Source organism: Hydractinia symbiolongicarpus, chromosome 4 (assembly GCF_029227915.1).
Source record: "Hydractinia symbiolongicarpus strain clone_291-10 chromosome 4, HSymV2.1, whole genome shotgun sequence".
In the NCBI taxonomy this organism is placed as follows: domain Eukaryota; kingdom Metazoa; phylum Cnidaria; class Hydrozoa; order Anthoathecata; family Hydractiniidae; genus Hydractinia; species Hydractinia symbiolongicarpus.
Genome location: NC_079878.1, coordinates 8,990,489 through 9,016,744, shown reverse-complemented (window position 1 = coordinate 9,016,744; position 26,256 = coordinate 8,990,489). Strand labels below are relative to the sequence as shown.

At 33.6% G+C, this 26,256-nt stretch overlaps 2 protein-coding genes and 1 long non-coding RNA gene across 3 annotated transcripts; 2 read left to right on the top strand and 1 right to left on the bottom strand.

The window, feature by feature from the left end:
- Positions 1–1,838: 1,838 nt before the first annotated feature.
- Positions 1,839–9,455, bottom strand: LOC130641109 (protein Dr1-like). The gene is made up of 7 exons (XM_057447774.1): positions 9,297–9,455; positions 4,563–4,649; positions 3,955–4,049; positions 3,805–3,873; positions 3,571–3,603; positions 3,177–3,248; positions 1,839–2,326 (listed from the first exon to the last, which is right to left on the bottom strand). Exons 1-7 carry the CDS (start codon positions 9,346–9,348, stop codon positions 1,964–1,966), a joined length of 771 nt encoding a protein of 256 aa, XP_057303757.1. The 5' UTR covers positions 9,349–9,455; the 3' UTR covers positions 1,839–1,963.
- LOC130641110 (uncharacterized) lies at positions 2,427–2,805 on the top strand. The gene is made up of 2 exons (XR_008982428.1): positions 2,427–2,516; positions 2,618–2,805. It is a non-coding gene; the product is annotated as an uncharacterized LOC130641110 (long non-coding RNA).
- Positions 9,456–9,481: 26 nt separating the features above from the next.
- LOC130641108 (uncharacterized) lies at positions 9,482–25,592 on the top strand. Its single transcript, XM_057447773.1, has 8 exons — positions 9,482–9,554; positions 20,695–20,851; positions 21,248–21,378; positions 22,276–22,362; positions 22,941–23,068; positions 23,755–23,993; positions 24,142–24,230; positions 24,413–25,592. The coding sequence occupies exons 2-8, from the start codon at positions 20,747–20,749 to the stop codon at positions 24,735–24,737; spliced, it is 1,104 nt and encodes a 367-aa protein (XP_057303756.1). The 5' UTR covers positions 9,482–9,554; positions 20,695–20,746; the 3' UTR covers positions 24,738–25,592.
- Positions 25,593–26,256: the final 664 nt, after the last annotated feature.

The following is a 26,256-nucleotide window of genomic DNA, read 5'->3' as shown; positions in this document are numbered from 1 at the left end:
TCGCAAGGGACCAAAAAAATTGTTCGAGATAGAGAAAGTTCGAGATAAAGAAAAGAAAAATACGTTAGGCGGACCACAAATGGACCGAGACTTTAGTTCGAGATAGAGAAAAGTTCAAGATAGGGAGTAGTTGAGATAGAGAGATTCCACTGTGTTAAATAACGATGTGTATTTTCCAGTGGAATCAATGCTAACAAAATTTCGGTGAACTTCCCAGCCCTAAAATTTAAAATTAAAAACTGTCCGAATCTTCCAAGGGATTTTTAAAAAAATCTTCTATTAAGATTATCACCTCGCTTTGTTTTTCTCCAAGTTGTATATGAGCTTTGTTAAATATACTTACCTAAAAATATGAATAACTGTACGAAAACGACCAATGGCAACATGTTGACCTCTTGTAAGGAAGATAATCCTCGTCTTATTTACTCGTAATGGTTCGGTATAGTTGAACGAACGACAATATTCGGCATAGTATTTTGATCTTATTCGGTAAAAATCGGTATGATTTAAGCTGTCGCCCACTGAGCGAGTAGAACGGCTTTTTTCGAAGACGAGCTGGGATGCATGCATCAGCTACCAGGGGTAAGCGAAGTAAATTTCTCTCATAATTCGGACAAAATATGCGGTGATGATAAGTAGGAATTCGAGATGAAGAAAATACTAGTGTGTTGTACAGGGAATTTTGTACAAACATGGGCTTCTACAGTTCGGATTCTAGTAGGACAAAACAAGAATAAACAAGATGAAACTCTGGAACCAATGTTGTAACGAAGCTGTTTTTTTTTGTTCCTCTAGGATACACGAAGCCTATTTCTAATCATCCACGTATTGCAAGCCAATAAAAAACTAAGCCTCGCTTAGGTGATGCTAGACTAATTAACAAAAAATCGTTTTTTTTTTATTACTTACTGAAATAAAACAAGACGTATAATATACGTAAACAACCTCGCGAATAAAGTTTACAAAAACCTGTCTATTAAATTGTGATTTCTGTTACGAAGTTAGACACGACATATTTTGCTATTCAGATGGGCAATAACATTTGTTGTGGACTACGCAGTTATTTTTCGAAATTGATTTGTGAGATCTTCTTGAACGGAAAATTCCTCGAAATTTCAATTTTCGTTGGGTCAGTCTGGGGTAAACTGACTGACAGAAAGAAGAAAGCGAGAACGAAATTCTTTTCGTAGCGAAAAGAATTTCGTTCTCGTAATTATTTATACATGGCGGAGCGTCTTCGTTTCTCTCTTACGTATTGTTGTGGAAATTTTATTTTTCCAGGCATTTGGGGAGACCTTAATTCTGCCTATATTCACTTTTGAAAACTTTGGTGGAAACACCTTTACTTTACCAGTTAGTTAAATAAAGCTTGTGAACACTAAATTTCCATTCTTGTGGGACACATTTGCGTTTTAATACAAGCTCACGAGCTTGTATTAAAATTTTAATGCAAATTTTAAATTGGCTGATTAAACGTTAATTAACTAACCGCGTCCGAGATACGCACATCTTCATTTAAATCCCAGAAGGTCAGGATTTTGTGCGAGCTTTTTCAGCTGAAACTAGGAGCTGTGTGTTCTACAGTTAGTGTATAGTTGACAGAAATTGTCAATTCGGTCGTGAAAATTACGTGAAACTTAATCTTAAATGTTTTGCGCTGAAGGCAGTTTTGTTTGATTTGTTGAATTTTTTAAGTGCATCATACCGAAATATCGCAGGACGGTTGGAAAACTTACAGGGTGGTTTCAAGTTTTCGGAATGTGGTTATTTTAAGGATAATATAACTCTCAGATTTGAAGTTCCTAATACCTGGCTTTATGCGACTAAAAACTCGTACATTCCAAACTCGTTTTTTTTTCTTTGAAAACGTAAATAATGGCTATGAACATGACACAAAAGTTGAAAGAAATACAATATGAAAAAGATTTGTGGTAACTAAAAATATATATACATCCTAACTGTACTACGTGTTTCCCGATTCCCCGGAAGTGTTTTGTTGTATGTTATTAGTGTGCGTAATTGTATTTGCGGCGTTACTTACGCCCCAAGCTGGCGTATTGTTCATAGTGTTTGGTTGTGGCGGTTTAACCTCAAACGATTTTGAATTGATTATATTACTCTGTGCGATTGGCGGTAACGCTCCCTGCGTCGAGACTTGAGATGAAGCGATTGGTTGTGATATAGACGGTTGCTGCATCAGAGCTTGCGGATTTAACGCATGTACGTCAGGTGTAGCAAAACCAGTTGCTATCGGCTGCATACCAGTTGTACCAGGTTGTTGTTGTTGTTGAAGCAAGCCTTGTTGCTGCATATGTAACCATTCCTCCTATGCCAGAAAAAACAAAAAAAAAACAGTGAAATAACGACAATATAACAACTAATGCGATAAAAAGAATTGTTTAGACGACTTTTTGCATGATTTTTTAAATTACTCCTTCCTTTAGAAGTGCCTCAAATAAGCTTGTTCCTTAAATCCATAAAATACTTAAAAAAGGAGAACCAGTGTTTCGCGATAGGTAATTTTTTTAAGAGCGTCGATTTGCGAAAATTTATGTTCGTAAAATCTTATTACTGTTTATTCGCGAAGGTTTATGTTCCTACCAGTGTTTCGCGATAGGTAATTTTTTCAAGAGCGTCGATTTGCGAAAATTTATGTTCGCAAAATCTTATATTACTGCTTATTCGCGAAAGTTTATGTTCCTACCAGTGTTTCGCGATAGGTAATTTTTTCAAGAGCGTCGATTTGTGAAAATTTATGTTCGCAAAATCTTTTATTACTGCTTATTCGCGAAAGTTTATGTTCCTACCAGTGTTTCGCGATAGGTAATTTTTTCAAGAGCGTCGATTTGTGAAAATTTATGTTCGCAAAATCTTTTATTACTGCTTATTCGCGAAAGTTTATGTTCCTGAAATAAAAAAAATTGGCGAATCTTCCCATTCTTGAATGTATCTGCACTTTTCTTTCACAGATTCATTTTCGTGTTGAAAAACCATTTGATTAACGCATTCGTGATTGAACAAATGATAGAAAATTTGGAATCGAAAACAGAGAAGCAATCAATAAACCGTGACCGACAACAGGTCTGAGTTTTAGTACTTATACCTTTTCGCAGGACAGACTTTATTTATTATAAATATACTAAAATAAATGAACAAAGCATATAAAATATACGCACGTGAGCTTGCTCTGCACGAGCTTGTGCAAACAAAGCTTGTTGCTGCCGCAGAAGTTCATCCTCTGATACACCCTATACACAAAAAATCAGATAGATATAACAACGCACACAAACGGTCAGTAGCTGTGTAATCCCAATCTACTACGCTTATTTTACGTGTGAAATGCTGTTGTTGTGGCAACAGTCGTAAAACTAAACATAACATATGCTAAGTACTTCTGTGAGTATGCTTATAATATGCTTATTTTTTTCTGACACTTCCTCCGTTATATGCTTTTAACGTGTAACTACACAAGTGGAATAAAATATTGCGCGAAAAGAGTATGTCGGTTTTGCTTTTTAAAAAACTGTAAAAATATATATGATGAAAAAGGAAGACTGGTGGAATATATACCTGGTTTTTCATTTTATTGTTCTTCTTTCTTGTCTACAAAAAAAAAAAACAATAAAGGTTACACAGTTCGTTCAGTTCGATAAATTAATACTCTTTTACTTTATTTTAACTTGTTAAAGTGAACAGTCAACAAGTTAGAATACAGCATCTTTCATGTTATCCATATTAATAGCATTTCAACCATAGCAACTACACGAGTGAAATAAAATGTTGCGCTGAAAGAGTATGTCTCACTTGGTTTTGCTTTTTAAACTGTTGATAAACATCCTCCACATCTTTAATATAATCTTGAAATCCAAGGCTCTGAAATCAACGAATAGGTATAAGGTTAAAGAGGGAATACTTCAGGTAACACATAAAAGACTTCCTAAGAAATAAATTTACCTCTAAAGCCAAGATGACATGCTCTGGAGAGATGGTCTTCTTTGTTTGTTTGTTGCATATCTCATTTGCTTCTGATGCTATTAAATGAATAAATTCTAGAAAAAAAGAAGGACATTCAATTTAAACAAATACTTTTTTAAAAATCAGATCATCAACACAGGAGCACTACGACGGGCTCAGAACACATAAAACCTACTCAAAGCATTGAGTGCAGTAAATGTTGTCCCTAAGACCTAACTTTATCGCATTCCCCTAAACCATTAAACAAATTTTCAACTTCTGTTTTAGGTTTTATGTGTGAAGAAGACCCCAACTGTAACAAAAAAGAACTAATCTACCATGTCCTGTTTCTTTGTATAAACATGATTACACTAGTCAGTGACCCATGGATAAATGCACTGGCTTGCACGTCCTTTACTTACAACATTTCATGTGTCTTGCTACTTCGGTTACTATTTTGCATGACAGACATATACAGGTATTATAAAATAGATGAGCCCAACACTTAATACTTATGTTAATATAATGATTGGCCTTAATTAAAATAGAATTTTACAAACTAGAGAAGATAAAATGATGTGGCTTATTTAAAGGTGAACATGACTAACCTGTACAACAGTTAAGAACAAGCTCCCTTGCGTCATTAGACACACGGATCATGGGAATCATTTCTTTAATCATCTTATTAACTGCAGCTAAAATAAAAATACACATTAGCAGTTGTTGTCAACACATCAGACTGCACATTATTAAATTCTTTTACCTCTTTTAAGTAGGTTCCTCTATGTTTTTATCATGAAATTTGTAAGTCAGAAATAGACACTTCTTGTTTAATTTGTATACAATTTAAACAAACTTTACCCTATTCCTTCCAGGGTATTTCGAACATATTATGACCTCCCTCCATAACTTTGGACAGGCTTGTTTAAATTGAATCACACTTGGCACACTTATAGTACGTCATGAAAGAAACAAAATGGCAGCAATAAAGTTTTGCTTATATCAGCACTTTTTTGTGACGTCATTAAAAGCTTAAAATTTGTCTAATATACCACTGTGTGCTTAAATTTCACTTACTTTCGTTCTAGAACAATTTTAGACATTCTGTTCAAAGTTTCTGACAGCCAAAGAAATTTTTTTAACATAATTTTTCAGTTTTTATATAGTTTTCATAAATAAAGGTCAAATATTGCCCCAAAAAATGATTTTCCCTGATTTTCGGGTAAAATCCGAAAAATGTGACCAAAATTATCAGAAACACCGGTTTAGCAATTTAGTCAGGTACTTGATTCTTGAACATCCACTGGATCTGCAACTATCCCTTGCTTATGATCAAACCATACTTTACACCAGGACTTGGAATAGAAGGGGAGTGTTTAAGCGCCAATTCACTATGTCAGTCACACAGTTCACTCAAAACTTCTTGTAGTGTGCACGGTTGGTATCGGTCTTACAAACCATAAAGTTGACAAACAAAACGTTTGATGCTTGGAAACAAGTCGACTTTGAATACATCATGTTCACCAATTGCTTTAATTGTTTTAGTGATTCTTTTGAGTTTCTAATTATTTGAAGACTTTCTTTATCCCCTTTCCGTGAAATGCATGGTTATACACTATGGCCAGTGAATGCATGGAGTGCTGAAAGAGCCGAAATGAAATCGTATCCAATTTTGATGACAAAATTTTTGATGTCCAAAACTTTTTGTAACCAATCTGAACAAACATCTTTATGGCAGTCTTGAAGGAGAAGTACAAAGCATAAACAAAGGTATATCTGTATCAACAGTACAGATACAAACAGACGGAATTCCAGATAAAGCAGCATGGTATGAACACAAAAAACTTTAGTGTCAGCCTCTTCTTGATCCGTTTGCAGTGAGTTTTCTTTAGTCAATTGTACTAAACCACCTTTGAAAGTTAATTTGAAAAACGTTGACCCACTGTTGACGTGAAGAATAGTGTCAGAGGAAAACAGGTCTGCATAACATCAAGGATGTGACCATTCGTGAAGAAAATCCACTAGCTCGGTCTTGTTATTGTCATTTTTCATAAAATTAGATCATTGTGTTGGCCGCTTTTGATCTGTCCACTCAATTCTGTTATTATGCATACTGTAGTTTTCCTTCATGTGCGCTCGAATGATTAAATAGACCCATCTTTTTATTAATCGGTGACAAAATATACTTACTTTCATTGCAAAATTCTTTTTAAGATGAACTTTGCCACATCACCGATGTTGTTATTTGCAGTGTTTCAATTTGCTGCATTTGTTTCACTGTAGGGGGCTTCAGCGTAAGAGATTCCGAGTCTGAACTTGTACAGCCAATCAGCTATACGTCTAGAGCCGGTTCGTCGCTTTGTTCATAAAGAAAGCAAAGTATGCTTGGGTCTGATGATACAAAGTTGTTCGATTAGTGATTCACTTGACTCAAGAAGAGAGAACATGTTTTAAAAAAAGTGTTGGTAATTCAGGAACTTGTGTTTTGCATTGGAAAAGTTCTGATGCTGTAGGTGGTCAACTATGGTACGTCTTTGATGAGTTTGTGATTTCATTTTTCCAGCAGCAAACACAATTACCCTTTCATTTTTAATTTTGTAAATAAAGAGACGGGAGTCAATTGTATCGTATAAAAGAATTGTAAAAAAATTATATAGCTGTTTCTTTAAACAATAACAAAGAAATTATACATATAGAGATTTTATAAGATTCATTCTTTTTTAGTTAATTGAATTTCAAAACTAGCAACTGCCTTTTTTTCAAAGGGTCTATAATATACATCCCCTATAAAAATATTCTGTATTTTATAAACGTTTTGTATAAGATTTCAATTGGCTAGAACAAATCTTGTGTTAAAAATAAAGTAATTTCATTAGATGGTAATTTTATTGCATGCTAAATTAAATTTACTGTGATGAGTGCTTTGTTATAAGTTATTGTACAGGCAAAGTCACAGGCAATTACCGTTGTTATTATTGCGGAGCAAAGCGGAGCCCATTTCCTCATTAAATAAGCCAGGATTCTTTTTGCTTTAGGAGTGTAAAAACAGGTTTTAAACTGTGTTTTTATTTTTAAATGTTACAAAAACTTTTCCTCAAAATAAAATTGCTGAATGATTGTTTTAGCTGTGTAGGATAACAACAGGGTGTTTACTGTCTGTTTAGTTGAACCGAAGTTAGGATAGTTTTTCAGAAAGGGGTATTATGTCGAAACGTATATGTGCGCAACAGTATATCTGTACTAATCACTCAGCCTAGTGTTAATGACAAGCTATTACCTGTGTTTCTATTTAACAGAAGTTGTGCTAAAGTTTTTTTAAAAGGGTTTGTTTACCTATACTAATGGCGCACCACAGATTAAAGTACATATATATTTTAAGTTTCACTGGAAACATTTTGTCAAAAATAAGAAAAGGTTTGCTGAGTGTTTTCGCTATGACATGGCACAATATTTAAATTGTGTTTTTATTCCAGCTAAAGTTGAAGGAAATATATTTTCTGAATCTGAAAAATATAATTACACCAGAAAAACCATAAATGTTGTGTGTTTCACTCGATTTAGGATATACTGCACACCTGTACTAAGGTGCTCCACCTGAATGTGTGGCACAGTTTACAATTTGTATTAACTGTTCCACCAAGGGTTTTGCGCCAGGTAACACAGTTATACTTATGGCTTAACCAGCATTTCTCAAAAGGTTAATTAACTAGGATGTGTGGTGTACATTACTAAGTGTATATAATATTCACCTGTACAGTTTTGTATATATATATAATTATGCCCTGCTGGTCTAATGGCTATGACACTCATGCAAATGAGAGATCCAGGTTCAAATCCTGGACAGGGCTAGGAATAACATAATTATCTTGCACCTACAACAACCAGGTTGTTATAAGTATATGATATTAGCTATATTGAGTATTTATAATAGGTAATCTTTGAGATTTGGAGGGGGGAGTTGCATACATTTATCACTTTCATTTATAGAGCCAAAACATGCTTTTTGGAATAGATCTATCACTTTATGGTAAAAAGTTTTGTGTTGATAAACCTGGTAGGCACAAGAAACCAAAAAAGGCGTTTTTTAATAAATGTTTTTGCCTTTCTCGTGGACTTCTCTGATTATTTCACGAGGGTGCCGATAAGCCGCATATGCCGTAAAAAGTGCGGACGTTTTTGGGCGAGTTCAGCGTTTTAAAAAAAAAAGTATTTGCCCGAAAACCCCCGAATAGACCCGAACAATGCTCGAAGAAGAAAAGAAAAACAGACACTAATGATTCCAAAAACTATAAAAATTAAAATAAACTTATGTGGTAGCGAAGTTCTTAAAAGAACTGTTTTTGATAGTTTAAAATAAGATTTACTTGATAAATAACTTATATATAAACTTTATTAACTCCTTTATCTTTAAGCGCTTTCTTCTAACTATCGTCCGCATGGTATGTTTACACGGAATTGCATTTCGGGAATGTTCCGGGCGAGTTCGGGAAAATGCGGGCGGTTTTTCCGGGCGACAACCGCCTATTTAATTCGAAAAGTCGCCCGAACTCGCCCTTATATATGCGGGCGTTTGCGCCCTCTTATTATTTCTATATCTTGACTTTTTAATGTTGTTGTCATTGGAAACAAGTAAATATCAGAAAAATGATATGACATTATGACCGATTGTTTAAATACTTGTATTGGCACATAATTAACATGATTCGCTGTATATTGACCTTGATAAATTTGAGACTTTTTTTTGAGATATTGAATTTGAAATATTTGCACCTCAATATTTTCTATACTTCTGGACTAATATGATACTTATCTCAGATATACTGAATATACGCAATTTTAAGTTGTAGGGGGAGATTTTCTATTAAAGTCAGGCACCCCTGCCTTGCCGTTCCATTGCCTTGCCAGCACTGACCGTGCCTGTGCCTACCCTTCCTATGCCTTTTCTGGTGCCTGCCTACTACGTCCTTGCCTCCCATGCCTTGCCTACCCCTGCCTTCCTGATTCCTCTTTCTGTTTCCTTGCCTGCTTTTGCTGTGCCCTTTCCTTGCTGTGCTTAATGCCTTTGCCTTGGCAACCTCTCCGCAACACTTTCTATATTGATTTGTTTCCATTTCGTTCAAAAGTTTTAATTGATTGTTTGTGTCTTTTAAATGAAATTGACAACAAATCATTTTGTGATAAGAAGCATACAAAACAATTTAAATGCTTTTGAGTGGATTCCTCAACCGGATTTTGTTTAAAATGATTTTTTCAGCGTTCTTAATTTTAAAACTTCAAATTTAGATTAACTGTCATTCGAATTGTTAAAATTAAAACATATGTACAGACAAAATATAATTTACCTCGTGGCAAGCTCAAGTCATCTTCTTGTGACGGTGCAGCATTGTCCGCCATTTTGGTTTTGGGTCGAAGAAATATGTCTCAATTACTACTCGTATTTATAATAAACTACAGGTAAAAACCGGAGATAATCAAGCCCTGGTTAATTCCCTAAATGTTGACGGCTGCCGAAGACGCTCAGTTCACTACGATGTCATTCACTGTACGAAGTTGGGCTTTTTAGATTGTCTTGTGGTCCAGTACACTGTAGGACGTGTCAGGTCGATATTCTTTAATTTCTTTCCTCTTTATTTTTGTTGTCGTGACTTGTCATATTTAAGTTTGTGTTTAGTTGGTTAGCTTGTTCATACCTCAACAACTTTTTAGCCCTTCTTATTCAGTCAGTTAAGGACAACTGCAAATTAGACTATTCCGCATAAATAGGCTATGATAGACAAATTAGGCGAAATTTATCTCCTAACTACTCTATCAACATTAAATTTGCTTATTACAGCCTTCTGGTCCATGGTCGCACCGATCTTTAAGGTTAAATATGATCTAACAAACCTCCCTTTGATGTAGAAGTATTATTTTCCTAAATGTTATGGTGCATTTTGAAGATATTGCTTTTAATTTGTTTTGCTGCTAAGCCGCATGCGCACAGCATTTTTTCTGGCGTGTTTTAAAAAACCACCGAAATAGACTATTTTGATTTAAAAAAAGATGGCACATGGTTAGGCTATGATATCCTACAGTACAATCTGAATGTAATCTACCGCGGATGCGAAACTCGCATGAATAGTTACACAGAACAATAACTTTTGTGTTTTTGAGAAAATAATTGCCTCACTGATAAACAATGACCCCACGCGATCAATTGTTTAATCACAATAGGTTGCAAGATCAATTTTAGCAATCTATTTTGCGCGAACTCTTTTGAAAATTTTAATTGCAGTAATTAAGCGTTTTTTTAGATCGCATTTTAAAAGTTTAAAAACTAATAGCAGCGATAGAAATGTTTTTTTAGATCGCTTTTTAAAACTTTAAAATCGAAAAGCGGCGATAGATATGTTTTATTAGATCACATTTTAAAGTTAAAAAACAAAAAGCAGCATTTAAAAGTTGTGAACAATGCATGTCGTATGTTTCTTAGATTAAACGCACTGGAATTTTTTTAAGTAATTAAATCAACAATACATTCTCGCGCAATGTATTATAAAACTTCGCGAAAGATTTCTATTATTTAATTACTTCACGCTAATACTTAAGGGAATAGCTTATCAATACATTTAAACAATGCATTTTGCTATTAGAAAAAATAAAATTGCTCCAATATTTCTTCCCGAGCGCATTGTTTTTTAACACACAAATATAAACTCGCAAAACGCTCAGGGGATTTAATTATAACAAAAGACAAACGACTGCCGTCCTCCACGCAAAGGTGTGATATTAGCGTGTACGCTGTAGATTACATTCAGACTGTACTGTGATTATGCTATCATAGACAAAATAAGCTACTTGGACAATCTCGCCCCGGGCCTTGTTCTAGTCGATTGAAAACGAGTTTGGTTGGTGGGCATGTTCACATGTAAAACTTTTATATCCGCCATGCAAATTCTATGAAATTTGACCTAAGCAAAGCTGACTAGATCAGCAAGTAGTACAGGAAAAAAAGTAGCGCGACCAACAAAGATTGTGAAGATATCGTTGATTAAAATTTTCCATCTCCTAAATAGACTATTCTTTCCAAGTTAAGCTATTAAAAATCTCCTAATTTAGCTACTAGCGTATTTAATAATAATAATAATAATAATAATAATAATAATAATAATAATAATAATAATAATAATAATAATAATAATAATAATAATAAATATTTAAAGTAGCTAGTTAGTAAGTAGCTAGTTAGTGGATTGTTTCCACTGGGGGCCACTAGAACAAAAAAGAAACAAAAAATGATAAACCTTAGACTGCCTCAGCTCAATCAAACATAGTAACATTTATAATCTGTGAAAATTGAAAAGAAAAAGAATAAAAAACAAAAATTAAAAAGTTAAAAAGTGATCTCCATTAGAATTTGCCAAATACATTAGAGATGGAAGTCTTAAACGAAAGCAGACTTCCATCACAGGTCACTTGGTCTGGAAGATTATTCCACACTTTTGCAGCTCTAAATGGGAAGGCTTTTTTGCCAAATTCCGTGTTGACCAAGGGAAGTGTGAACCTGTTTTTTGAGGCTCCTCTTGTTTGATGATTATGACAGTTTTTTGTCAAAAGGAATTTTGAGCGCATGTAATCAGGAGCAATGTGATTCATGGCTTTGAAAACTAATATGGCATCGTTTTTGATGAGTAAATTATTCATTGAATATTCCCTCTCTTTCCCAAGAAAGGTACGGACACATTTTAATCGTTTTTCTAGTTTTCCCAATCTACCTTGGGTGGCACAAGCCCATGCCGAGGAGCAGTAGTTGAAATATGGCATGACAAGTGCATTAATTAAAAGGTTTTTTGTGTGAGGTATTAAACAGGATGCAATGGTTCTAATTTTAGAATATTTAATTAGTATTTTTCTATTTATGTCATTAATGTGCTTTTCCCATTGCATTTTTTGATCAAATGTTACCCCAAGATATTTAACTTTTTCGCTCCTCTTCAAAGGAATACCCATATAGTTGATAGTTTTGTTCTCAACTTTTTTTAACTGGCTGTGGTTGCCGAAAAAGATTGTTTCAGGTATGTCCGTATTAATAGTCATTTTGTTATTATTCAGCCAGAGGTCGACTTGCGAAAGTTCTAACTCGACCTGGGAGACAAGGGTATCCAAGTTTTTATGAGATGAAATAATTATTGTATATATCATCTGCATATAGATGGTGGTAGTTTGAATTGATGACAGATTTTAAGTCATCAATATACAAAAGAAAGAGCAGGGGCCCCAACACAGATCCCTGCGGCACCCCAAAAGCGTCTTCATGAAGCAGATCTGATCCTGTGTCGTTTACAAGAGTCAGCTGCATTCGGCCCATTAAGTAGGACTCGAACGAGTCAAAGGCAGCATCTCTGATGCCAAAACACCATAGTTTTTTTAACAAAATTTTATGATCAACAGTGTCAAAAGCTTTTTTAAGGTCAATGAGCACAGCACAAACAAAGTTAGGTTTGTCGAGCTCAGTAAGAATAAAATCAGAGACATCGACTACTGCAGTTTCTGTGGAAAAGAGTTTTCGAAATCCGGACTGTCTGTCATTCAGGAAGTTGTGCTCAGAAATAAAATGAGACATTTGCTCATGCACTACCTTTTCAAAAATTTTCATAGGAATTGGCACAATGGAGATAGGCCGATAATTAGTAGGATCTGTTTTATTGCCACTTTTAAAAATAGGCGAGACCCTTTTAGTCTTCCAACATTTAGGTACATAACCAGTAAATAAAGATTTGTTGAAAAGACTTGATAAATAAATACTTAAAACTGACGAACCTGCTTTTAGCAGTCGTGAACCAATTCCGTCCAAGCCTGTAGCTTTATTAAGTTTTAGTGAACTAATTATTTTTTCGACACTTTTGGTCTCGATACGAGCCCACCGAAAATCGTGTCCGCTAACAGGTGGATTAACATTAGTAGTGTCAGAAGAAAATTTAGAGGCTAGTTTGGCACCAACACTGACAAAAAATGAATTGAATGTGTTGGAAATTTCTTTTGGGTGAGAAGTTTCTGTACCATCGTTTTGGACTACTCGTTTTATCGAGGTAGTATTGCCTGACTTATCAGGAACCAGTTTTTTTAGGGTTTTCCAAAGTTGTTTTGGCTGTTTTTGAAAGTCCTGCAAAACGTCATTATAGTACTCGTTTTTAAGTCGATTTTTGAGACCTATTACCTGGTTCCTTTTTTGTTTGAAAGCTTCCCAGTCTATGATGGATTTTGTTTTTGATGCTTTCCGTTTCAAGAAGTCTCTTTCTTTGATGGCTATTATTAATTCATCAGTGACCCATGCCTCAACACGGCCAGAAAATCTATGTGTTTTGAAAGGGGCATGTTTGTCAGCCACTGTTTTAACATTTTTATTCAGTGTCTCACATGCTTCATCAAGGTCATCATAATTATTAAAATATGACCAGTCTAAATTCCTGAGGTCCTTCAGAAAAGCCTCTTCACTGAAGTTCTTGTAGCTACGAACCTTGCATGTTTTAGGTTCAAATTTTGGCCTTTTGAATTTTCTGATCACATAAACTAAATTGTGATCACTGATGCCTAAATCCATGACACCAGTTTTAGAAATACAAGAACTGTTAGAAAGTATCAAGTCTATAAGAGTGCTACTATTTTCAGTAACATGAGTTGGCTCCGTAATATGTTGTTTTAGGAAAAGAGTGGAGCATAATTCCTTTATTTTGTAGGAAAGAGCATATTTTGAAAGCATGTTACAGTTAAAATCTCCCAAGATAAAAACTTCTTTTTCTTTTGGGAGCTTGTTAAAACACTGTTTAAAATGAGTACACAGGTTTTCAGTACTCTGCAAATCACTACCTCCAGGTGGCCTGTAAACCCCACACACGTAAATAGGTTTAGTTTTTTTCAGGCACACTTTCACCCATAGTGATTCAACATTTTCGAAGTAAAGGTGTTTCAAAAGGTGGCTATCCAAGTTTTCATTAACAAAAATTAGAACACCCCCACCTCGTCTATTCTGATCATTCCTATAACAAACATAGCCATCAATTTTAACGTCATTGTCAGTGATGGTGTCATCAATTTTGGTTTCACAGATGGAGAATACATCAAGTTTTGTTTGATGTAGCAGAAGTTTAACATAGTCTAGTTTGGATGACAGACTATTAATGTTGAGATGGGCCATTTTTAAGCCCTTCCCATTTCTGATTGCCTCAAAATCAAAGTTTTCATCAATAGTAATATTGATGTTGTCCGGAATTTCGTCACCAAATGACTCCTCATTAGCAAAGGGCAAATTACGAGAAAGACAGGGACTGCAAACGAAAACAGTTTATCTTCAGGAGTCTTCATAAATTGTTGATATTTTTTATCAGAATTTCGCTCACATTTTTTATGAGCCCATAATCCACACTTGTCACAAGAAAGTGCTTTGTGTGTTTTTGCCACAGGTTTTAAGCATGAAGAACAGGGATACCTAACAGGACCAGGCAGATGTCCCCTGACAAGAGGATTAAAAAATAAAAATACTTGTGCCTGCTTGGCTTAAGTTTTGATAAAGCCATTAATTTTAATTGGAGAGTGAGCTGGCTTTCAGAAACTCTATTGCAGGCATCAAGTGAAGAGATAGTTGTTGTTGGGTGAGCTACTTTTGAACGAAGGTTTTGTATTGCTCAAAAATACAACGAACACAAAAATCAGTTTTAGCGTAAATGTGGGGTTTCCTACCTGAGTAAAGTTATTTTTAAGTCGTAGAGAGATCATTCTACGGTTATGTGCTCTTCCAAAACTATGTTTGAAGGATCTGAGGCAAGCCCATTTCCTTACGATGTTACACAGAAGGAGCAGCAGGAACCCACAACACAGCAAAGCTACCATATTAGATGATAGATGGATAAAAAACTGACTGGGATAAAAACAATTTATTAACATAAACAATAATTTAAAAACTTACAAAACAACAAATTAAAGAAATGAAAAGATATAAATGAAGTAAAGAAAGCAGTACAATATATAATAAATCAAAAAGGACTTAGCTGTCAAAGCAGGAGCTCTTCAAGCTTTAGTCTTCTTTTAGGAGAAATAGTCTAATTTGCAGTTGTCCCTAACTGTCAGTGCGAAACCAGTTATTGTCCACTTTTTCAACTTGTTTAGTTGGTTAGCTCAACAACTTTTTAGCCCTTCTTAGAAAAAATCAGAAAAACAATAGGCAAAAAAATGCAGACCTTAGTCAAGTTATGGTTAAAAACTTTTTTGCTGTGATGCAAGCTTTATTCTAATTTCAAGTACCAAAGACGCCTCTAACTGAAAATGAAGTTTGGAATGGGACTGGTCCACGACTTACCACCTGCATTATTTTGCTTGTCGATTGGCGTAAGAGGTCTGGGGATTATAGACAACATGCGTCACGATGAAAGTCATCTATAGACAACTTTCATCATGACGCAGGTGGAACAGTGCATTTCAAACTTGATTTTTGGTTAGACGTATCTTTTGATCTTAAAATTAGAATATATAGCTTCCATGTAGTTGAGATTTAGATCATATATATATCACTGAAAAGATGCTAGTGGCCACAGTTTTTAACCATAATTTGACTTTCTTTACCTAAGGTCTGCATTATTTTGCCTGTTCGATTTTTCTTATTTTTTCTCGTAAAGTAAATGAAGAAAGTTATCTATTGAAAACATTTCTTGTTGTTGTTTCTGAAGACAGCTTCGCCTCGCTAGCTGTCTTACTTTTTGATTATTTTTCTTTCTTCAAACAGTTGGTCATTTCCTTATGGAGACATTATCAGATCTAGACAATTAGAATACGTAAATTTTAAGAATTTCCCCTTTCATGCTCTAAATTTGATTATCTCCATAGTGCTTCAACTATCTTAAACTATCGCAATGAGCATTCTCCCCTGTTGGGTTTTTTAGCTTATAATATGCAGTAATCCCGGTCATGCTAATAAAAAAAGAATGAGCGTGATAAGCATAATTATCATAATTAATAACCACGAGGCAATGCTGTGATTTTATTGAACTCCATCTCAGAGCTCATTTAAAGTTAAGTTTGTTTACCTACGGTTTCACACGAACATTTTGCAACGGCTCGCTTATTAGACAGGAATAAGAGATCAACAAGATCGTTTAATATGGCGGCTGGAAAACAAAAACAATAAATTTAAGATATTAAAGTACCATTATTTCCATTTCTAGTATGTTTTACATGCTCAATTTTTCAGGAAAGTCATATTTCCGTCTGAACTTTGAAATAAATAGATAAAATGTATATGTTAATTTTTTTGATAAGGGTGATTACGTGCCTTAAAGGATTTTGAAATCCTTATCATAAATATTATTTGTGATAAAATGTGAAGGTGTTATTGAAACTTATTTGTTTGTTTTTTTAATATGAACGTTATTGATGTATTTTTGAAATAAATTTCTGTTGTGAGTTTCAAGTTATTAGGCTAATCGTAATAAAAGTAATTAAATTTTCTTGATTTATATTAAGGATTAAGCTGTGCTAATTCTCAGCACGTCCTTTTTCCATATTCTGGCACCTAACATGGATGAATCGTATTTATGGCATATTGAACATACAACCACGGAATTCTACATGTTGTTTAGCATGCCTGGGCATATGCAGAGGTTGCACTTTTGCACCCTGCAGGCTGCAGATTACTGTTGAGTTAATGGTTTTTGCTAATTTAAAAAAGTGCCCAAAACACTGACCCGGTGTTTTGAGCACCAAAATTTTTTTGCCAATTTTTTTGTCATTTTTTTGCTTACAATTAAAATAAAGTTCAGGGTAAGCGTCCATACTAACTACAAACTTCCATAATTACGAGAAACATCAATTTGACATCTGTAATTAGGTAGGTTTTTAATGCTTACTTCCTACTTTAAAACAAGTTATGAAAGAGCTATAGGAATCTCTTTATATTTTTAAAAATCTTTATTGGTTCTCAAAATTTTAGACTTAAAAGTTCCACTAATTATGTAAAATCATAACATCTCCCTGTTGCTGAAAGGCAATTGATGTTATCAATGATAATTGTAATGATTAAATATTAATATTGATCTCAATCTAAATGTCTGAAAGCATAATGCATTATCATATCTTCATAAAACTGTTAAATACAACACCTCATTTTGGTCCAGGAGATGATGTCATGCATAATTAGTGAAATTTTAAGTCAAATATTTTGAGAACCAATGAAAAATTTTCAAAATGATAAAAGATTCCTAGACAACTTTCCTAACTCTTTCATATGAAATCAATTTGTTTTCAAGTGGGAGGTAAATATTTAATTTGATGTTTTATCTGTAGCAATGGGAGGTAAATATTTAATTTGATGTTTTATCTGTAGCAATTTAATTTTAAGAACTTATTTTAAGATGTTTTCGATGACATCAGCATATAATAAATTACTGCTCCATGCAAAAATCAAAATATAATTTGTTCAATTATATATATAGCTTTCGTTGCATAGAACGTGAAATGCTTATTGTCTTGATCTGATGGAGAAAGTTTAAATTATAACAATTCAGGCAGGCAGACAGTCTTGGTATTTTAGTGTGTGTGTGATGACACACATGCGTCCATACATGCCTGTAACAAAATTGGGTTTGCTGCTTACAGGTCTTAATTGTATGTGTAAAACCAATATCATGCATGCACAAGTTTATTTTCTGTTGACAGACTAATTTAAAAATTAAAAATCTGGTGCCTAGACACCAAACAATTTTGACACCAGCCTTCCATTTATTAAGAAATACAAAGTGATTCAAGAAAAAAATGAAAACATTCCAGTGATAATAGAAAGCAAGTTAACTTTCTTGCGTTGGGTAGCCGAAATATATATTGTTCAATCATTTGATCTGATGCTATAAAACAATATTGAATTGTATTTCGTAAACTAACTGTTTTACCATGAAAAAATAGTAGTTTTAGTTACACATAAACATTAAATCATGCATCTCCCATAGACGGTCAGCAGGTGTAACGCCCACAAAAATATCAAATGTGAAACAATATAGTTATTGCTAGAATCAACTAACTTTTATATGTTTTAATATTGCACTTGTATATCTTGTTTGGGTAGTATTAAATGTACTCGCCCTTTAAAAGGCATGCATCCTTCGTCAATAGGCAGGTTTTGACGTGGTAGCCAAAATTCTCCAAACGTGTTACATATTCAAAGCCATAACCTGGCTGTTCTTGCTAACATAAATCATTATCACACAAGTAAAGGGGATGAAATATGAAGAAATAACTTTCCAGATAGAAAAAAGTCATGTTAGGATAAATAATTTAAAAAGTTTTGACAAAATTTTAGGTGTGTGGCCACCCTATTCCAAATGGATCCACCTCCGCATGATGAATCTTAGGTTTTAAAATGCGTCACTATTGTGTCAACTTGCAATGAATTGTACAAAATAACTGTATGAAGTAACAAAATAACTGTGTTTTATGTACAATTTACTATTTATTAGGCCTGGTTTGGAACTGAATCCCTTCCATCTGTTATCTGCAAAATCACACTAAGATTAAAAAGAGTTATTTTTTTGTGTAGAAAATCAAACATAATAACACCCTCTTTGTAATTTTCATCAGGGATGGATGTGTCAGTAGGTTAAGGTATATGGCCTGTGGAAAATAACAGATTTTAATCCTGCATTGAGAATTTATAGATGTATTTTTATTACCTTATAGGATGGCAGATACAAAGAGTGAGCCAATCAGGAAAGAATCCCCATTTAAGAAATTATACTTAGTTGCATATAACAGTGCTCTGGTTATTGCCTGGAGTTTAGTCCTTTTAAAGTCAGCCATATTCTTATCAGAAAGAAAGGATGTGGGTGGATTATATAATGAAGTTGAATATTGGCTGAAAGTAGCCCAGACGGCTGCAGTTATGGAAATAATTCATGCTTTAGTTGGGCTAGTAAAGTCTTCTGTCTTTACAACTTTTCCCCAAGTACTATCACGTTTGGGTGTGCTGTGGGTTATTCTTGAGAGTATCGTAATGAAGAATCATTCAACCCATGACACCATAGGCTTCCCTTTGTTATTATTTGCATGGACGATAACAGAAATAGTTCGCTACACCTTTTACACCAATACCTTGTTAGACAACCTCAGTTACACTCTGAAATGGTGTCGGTATTCACTGTTTATCGCTTTATATCCAATGGGTGTTGCAGGAGAAATTGTTTGCATCCTTTCAGCAATGTCAGTTGCAAGAAAATCTGGTCAGTTTTCAGTTACATTGCCGAACAAGTTCAATTTTAGTTTTGATTTTGTCACGTCATGTTACTTTGTATTGTTGCTGTACCCACCTGGTTTCTATTTTCTTTATTCACATATGTTACGTCAAAGAAAGAAAGTCCTTGGCACAAAGGATAAGAACTTGTAAGAATTATAGCAGTTATGTTAGTAACACAAATTTAAAAAATAAGGCATGTAAAGAGTTTATATCAAATCTTCATTAAGTATTTTATCTGGGTTAATTCTAATTTGATTTTCGTGTGGTTTCAGCAAAGTAAATTTGATTTTAAAAATTGATTAAAAAACAACATAACTAATGTTCAGACACCAGGAAGTGTGATAAAGATCTTATAACTAGTTTCTTTTAGTAAAAATATGATTAGCTGTTTTGTTTCCAATATTATATACCTTAGATTTTTTCATGTTTTATGTTTCATTTTTATTTTCAGTGTCAACACTGAGTTGTTTTAGTTTTATACTTATTTTTTATATGAACTTTGTTACGATCACTTGATGTAATGTTTTTAATATATTATACACTTGTAACATTCGGCTGTTTCCTGCATGGTGTTATTATCATTGTTATTTTTGGATTTCCAACTAATAAACAACAACAAAAGTTTAAACTTTTTTTTTCTACACTAAAAGTAAATGCTGGTATGTGGTGTCTAATTCTTTCTGAATTTTGTTCCCTTACAATTTTTGTACTTGCAAATATTGTTTTAGGTATATTTTTTATTTGCATTTAGGTAGAAATTGGTGTAATATTTCTCAAATTTTCAGCGTTTTTATATAAGTCCTTTCCTAAAGAGGTTGTTGTTGCTTCATTATAATTTTTTTTTGAATTTCATTAGATGTATGGGTTTACTTAATAACTCATGCTAAAGTCGATATCCATTGTGTTGTTGGTTTTACTGTATTTGAAAACAAAAGTGTAACATCTGAAATTGAGATCGCTAAAAGCATGTTGAGAATAAGTGAGAAAGCACAAAAGCTCCTCTGTACTGCTTATTTACCTTGCAACCAAACAAGACTACGTTTCTTTCACTTTTTGTTGGTATATGTTGCGGGGAAATGATTTTCTTTGTAAATATGTGCTACTACTTTCGAAAACGAATTTGGCAATAAATAAGTTTCCATAACCCATTTAATACAAACATTCCAGGATGTTTTGCTCCTAGTATTAAAAATGATACTTGATACGGCAACTAGATGACATTTTTAGGACATTGTAGTTAATTTGAATTTGTGACCATTTCATGAAAAAAATTGATATCCATGTGGAATTTAAAAATTAGTATGCTAATGATTATTTTCAGTTACCGTGATAATTTTAAAGGTAAAAATAATGTCAGCATTTTTTTTATTTTTTATGAATATTCTAAATGATTGATGAGATGAATTTAATCAAAAGAGATCTAATACGCCGTTATATAAGTTTTCCGAAATGAAGGATGACTGTAAGAATAACCAAATTTTTTCATTTAGACATAAACATGTTCAGTCGTAGTCATATCTATATACACGAAAACTTGTAAGCATGACTTCATCAGAATGGGTGAACCTTATCTTGGACTTTGCACCTGGTATATTTGCAGCTTTATTTTATGGTATTGTATCAGGATCAATGTCATTTATGAATAAGGTATATTATATTTACTTGTGTTAATTTGTATTAGAATATGTATGCCTGTTTCCATCTTATGGTTAACTTGGTTTAGTTAATCTATATTATAATACCCGTATGCGTCTGTCTGTCACGCAAAATGGTACCACAAGTAGCAAGACATACAAATAGTGATGAATACAGGGCGGGTGAAACCGTGGATTTTTCCACAGGCCACCGACTAGTTCATTAGATTTCATTTGTTTCGGAATATTTTAGGGGAATTCTTCCGGACACTTTTACAGAGGTTTCTACTTCTACCACCATGTTGAGTTGAATCCTTAAACAACAAAATATTTTACCTCTTTTTTCTTGCATTAAGAACTAAAATTCGTATATATATTCACATACACTGTACTGTTGTTTGTTTTTTAGACTGTTTTAACAGGTTATAGCTATCACTATCCTGACATTGTAATGCTGTCGCAAATTGTTGCAACATCAATAGCGTTAGAAGTGTGTAGAAGGATTAACATGTGTGATATACAACCATGGACTTTAAAGAGGTGGGTTGTTGACCAAAAGCTTTATAAATCAATGTTCACATTTGTTGTCTTTTTTTGTAGGATACCACTTTATTATAGTTAGAATTTTGTTTTAAAGGCCTTACGAAAAGTCTATCTGCTCCAAAATCATCAATTTTATACTCTTTCTCCGTTGTGCACTTTAATGCAGTTTTGAATTACCCCTCCCATGAGCATATATATATTGTTTACGTCATACCCCACTCAACAACAATTGACTTTATCTTCGTGTAATTTAACAAATACCTTCAAATATTTGTTCAAATATTTTTCCTGCCTTTTTACTTAAAAAAAATTATGAGGAATTAAAGTTTATTAAAAAAGTATTAAAAAAGTAATTTTTTTTCATAAAAGACGTGTAAAAACGCACATAACAATTTTTTTAAAGGTATTCATACGCGCCTTCCTTTCCTGAACCCACCTCCCCTTCGAAGTTCCTCCCTCCCCTTCAATGATCCTCCCTCCGCTTGCATGCTTTATGGTTTTTGGATAGCCCTTACCTTTGTAACCTTTACTATTGGATTATTTATACGTATGACTAAGAGTGTGTTGCTAATATTTGGAGGGAAAACATTTTTCTACACATTAAATTTTTGAAGTTCATCTTGAAGATATCATTTAAGAGTAAACCAGTGTTATAAATGAGAAAAAGTGAAACTTACACTGCTTCACGTCACTTGGTTAACTTTCTCGAAAATAAGCAAAAATTTAAAACTCAATTAAGGCACTCATACTTTTGTAATTGTATTAGATTTTCTACTTTTTATGTCACTGGCTTTTTTAACAATCTTTCCTTCTCTGTGTTTAACTAATGGACTACGGTATTTCAGGTAACTTAATTATAAAGTTGGTTTAGAGGGTGTATTGTTCTTGTTGCAGAGGTAAAGACTTTGCTATCCCGAGTTTCTGTTTCGCTCTGCATACGACCTTAGCACTGGCAGCTCTAGATGACTTGTCCATACCCATGTGAGTATTAACTGATGTTGTATTTCTCAACATGTGTAAGATGTTAGTGAAATCGAAATCGAATGTTTAGAAAACGGATTGATTACAGACCTTAAAGTTTTAAAGGCCTTTTAGACGGTAAACTATATGATAAATCATACATTAAGTTTACTAAAAATAGAATACTTAACAGAATAGTTAATAGTGTATTGTACCGAAACTTACTCAGCATTAGTTCAGCAAATATCAAAGAATACCGACACTCGATAATACATGTGGCTCCAAATTTAGCAACTCTACAGAATCATGAAGTTTCACTTTCGAACAGAATGAGTGAGAATGAATAAAGCTTTGACGTGAAAAAACTCAACAGATAAGAAATATATTTTTAAATAAATTACTATATTATATAATTGTATTTCAATTAATTTATTACAATATTTTTCTGTTACTATATTAAGGCGAATAATTTATCGTCTAAACGGGCCTTAATAGTGAAAAGTATATACTGAATTAAATATTACTAACCAGAGGCAAAACTTGCACTTGATTACTCATACTTTAACACCGAGCATCAATTTTCTTATTATCCTGTTTAGATATAATGTGTTGCGTCGCATGCTTCCTCTCGCCAGCCTAATCATGAGTGTGATTGTGTTGCAGAAATATCCATCCAGAGGAACCGTGGCTTCAGTTTCTCTCATTGTGACTGGAACTTTATTTGCAGGTATTTTAATGTATTATGCTTTTAAAATGCAAAAAGAGTTTTCCATCTTCTTGAATGCAAACTTCGTCACCTTTTTGAGGTCGAAGTTGTTTGTTCATTTGACTGGCCATTAACAGGATTGCAAAGGATTCTGTATGACAACTATAAAGTATTGTTATGCGTATATCTTGTGGTTAATTGAACGTACAGTCATGGAAACATGAAAAACCATCCTGTGAAATATAGATGTCTCCTAAAAGTATTACCAGTGTTTTCAACTCGCTTATCTAAGTTACTAAATTGCATAGCCTGTGGAGGTATTTTCTGTGATTTTAATTTTTGCGCGATTAAATTCCGCGAAATTCAAAGTTTTGTTTATGACGATTTCTGGTACTATATATATACCATGTTTGAAAAATGCCAGAACGATATAAAAATAACGAAAATCATTTCATTGTCTTTCTCTATATATTTATGAAAACTTAAAATCGAGAAATTAATTTCATGAAATTTAAAAAGAGATAGTGTATCGCAAAATTAGATTCTGAAAAAAAAATCTTGAGCGCGAATTTAAATTCCGCGAAAATTGCTTTCCTTAAAGTATCCTTAGATTTTTGTTACAAGAGCTCCTGTAAAATTTCAGAAATTTATCTAAAAATTTTACCCTACAGTGTTGAAGTTGTGTTTGAAGTTTTGTAATTTGTTAGGGATTGGAGATTTAAGTTTTCAAGTTATTGGATACAGCAATGCCATCCTGAGTGTACTGGCACAGAGTGTTTACCTCACGTATGTGCAGAAGACTGGGCTAGAGAAAGGAGGTTCTGCTTTGTCTGTTCTTCATTTAAATAGTATCAACTGCATACCGATGTTGTTGTTGTTCACTGCTTTGAATGGACATTTAGTAAAAGGCTTCCAGTTTCCAGGATTCTCTCAAATCGGATTTCTGGTAAGTTAATGCTGCCATCTTTTGTCATATGTCATATTTGCAAGGATTACAACAGGTCGTTATTGACAAGGTTATTTTTTATTATAGATTTATTATAGACGTGGTCTCCTCACTTTCAAATTTCTGCATATTTCTCAACTTTTTTTAGGTGTACTTCACCCTAAACATATTTCTTGGTTGTATTCTCAATTACTCTTTATTCTTATGTGCTACTAAAAACTCAGCTTTGACTACCAGGTAAGTTTATATAAATACCTTTTAAAAATTAATACTTGGACTGTCCACTCGTGGAAAACGTAGGTACGAAGAAAAGTGATCAATATTTTACCTGATCTCAGGAGAGCTAAATATCATAGAAATATTTGGTCTTGTGAATTTAAATATAGTATGTTATGAATTAATATTGTTTCCCCTTTTAGTTTTGTGGGTGTTATCAAAGGCGTTATCACTACCATCATTGGATTCTTTACCTTCGGTGGTGTCCACTTCACCTTCCTCGCTGTTGGTGGAGTAACGTTAAACGCAATAGGAGGTGTTTTATACACGTATGTGAAATATAAGGAAAAGAAAAGCCAAATTCATCTCCTATTAAACACGCCTTTAAGGTCTCCATTAAGAAGAAGTGATTCGAAAACCGGTGAGACTGCAAACGGTATGATTACAAGACATAGACTTGACTCGGGTTGCGACACTGACGAATCGATGAAACCGAATGGGCACGTAACTATCGATTTCTCTAGGTAGCATTTTGTTAAATTTTTTATTAGGTTGTAGGGGGTTGGTAATTATAAACTTATTGCACCACAATTTATCCTGCATTTTACATACAGCTGGCTGTGCTAGGGTGGTGGGTAAATTACTAAACAAGGTACAGAGCAACGAGGGAACCGTTTATCCGCGAAAATTTCTACCGTAAGTATAGTCACGGGCAGAACCATATTTTGGCCACATATATCTTTGTGCATATGGGGACTACTCATCCGCAAAAAGAATTTCCACAAAGATTTCTTTCGCAAATATTTTGTAACCTTTTTGACCTTCTCGGCTTTGTCTGACAAAGTTGACAATTTTTATCTTAAACATTTACTCAGGTTGATTCTACTATACGCCATTTATTACATCGCATTACTAATTGTACTTTTCTTTTAAAAGAATGACACTAAATAATTTATATTTATTAGATATTTAAATATTACTATTGGATGGGTATATTTTTATGTAGTTTAACATTTTTACTGATATGCCACAGTTTTTAGTGCCCCGAACTTTTCGTTATTTCGAATAAAAAATTGCAAAATGTCTTGTCCATTCGTCTAAGAAAAAGCTGTGGCTTGAGATGTCAAGACTTCTTCAACTGCTTTTACAGCAATCCGGTTTCAGGAATACTGCTGAGAATATGAATTTCTGTAAAAAAAAGATCTGTTGTGATTTCTACGGTTAAGAATTTCTTTTGTCGAGTTTTATTTTCAAATACTTCACTCAGAGATGTGGATAATTTTTATTAATATATTTACTTAATGTATTTTTATATTGTTCGTATTTTTTTTGTTAGTTGCTGCATACTTTTTCTTTCTTCTAATATATAATTCTTTCTTATTCTTTCTGTTGTATGTTTATAGTAACGGCGAAGCATTGAGTATTGATACCCGTAAAATATGCGTTACGAGAAGTGTTTTTGCATGAAGTGCACCGTATGAACATACAGGATATAGTAGAATGGTAAATATTTGAAGATTTGCTATATCATTCCCATCGCAGTCATTTCGCTGCCTCGTGATTTGGTAACTAAAGAAATTTCAGTCGCGCGGTTTAAAATTATAGCATTTAGCTGTCACGTGGTGTGTGTTACCAAGCGGCCAAAAAATTGGACATGCGCCCTTCTCGTCGAAGATTACTATCTACGTTTACTAAACTTTCATGTGTATGAAATCGAAGATAAGTCTGAGAGATAGCGAAACGTTATCTCGTACAGGATATCTTGTCTTTTCTAGTATTCATATTTAAATATTAGCATGATATTTCCACTCCTTCTTGACATTTATCAAGTACCATTCTTTCTCTTTTTTCGCTTCTTTTTGCTGTGTTTTCGTTTGATTCGTTGATACTCGTATCTCATATCAAAATATCGTTCACGTATATCTTCCAACACAATTTCTAAGATGTTGATTCTTTCCTTGTAGTTGAGGGAATTTCTAAATTTCACTTTATATTTGCCGCCCCTAGTCGAGACTAATTTCCAATTATTTTCTGCAAGCAACGTTGA

Bases quoted from the DNA above. Each gene is read 5' to 3' on its own strand.
- LOC130641109 (XM_057447774.1), bottom strand. From the start codon at position 9,348: ATGGCGGACAATGCTGCACCGTCACAAGAAGATGACTTGAGCTTGCCA. The intron at 4,050-4,562 runs GTTAGTCATGTT...CTTTTTTTCTAG, and splicing joins TGTTCTTAACTGTTGTACAG to AATTTATTCATTTAATAGCA. The intron at 3,874-3,954 runs GTAAATTTATTT...CGTTGATTTCAG, and splicing joins ATGTCATCTTGGCTTTAGAG to AGCCTTGGATTTCAAGATTA.
- LOC130641108 (XM_057447773.1), top strand. From the start codon at position 20,747: ATGACTTCATCAGAATGGGTGAACCTTATCTTGGACTTTGCACCTGGT. The intron at 20,852-21,247 runs GTATATTATATT...TTTGTTTTTTAG, and splicing joins CAATGTCATTTATGAATAAG to ACTGTTTTAACAGGTTATAG. The intron at 23,994-24,141 runs GTAAGTTAATGC...AACTTTTTTTAG, and splicing joins TCTCTCAAATCGGATTTCTG to GTGTACTTCACCCTAAACAT.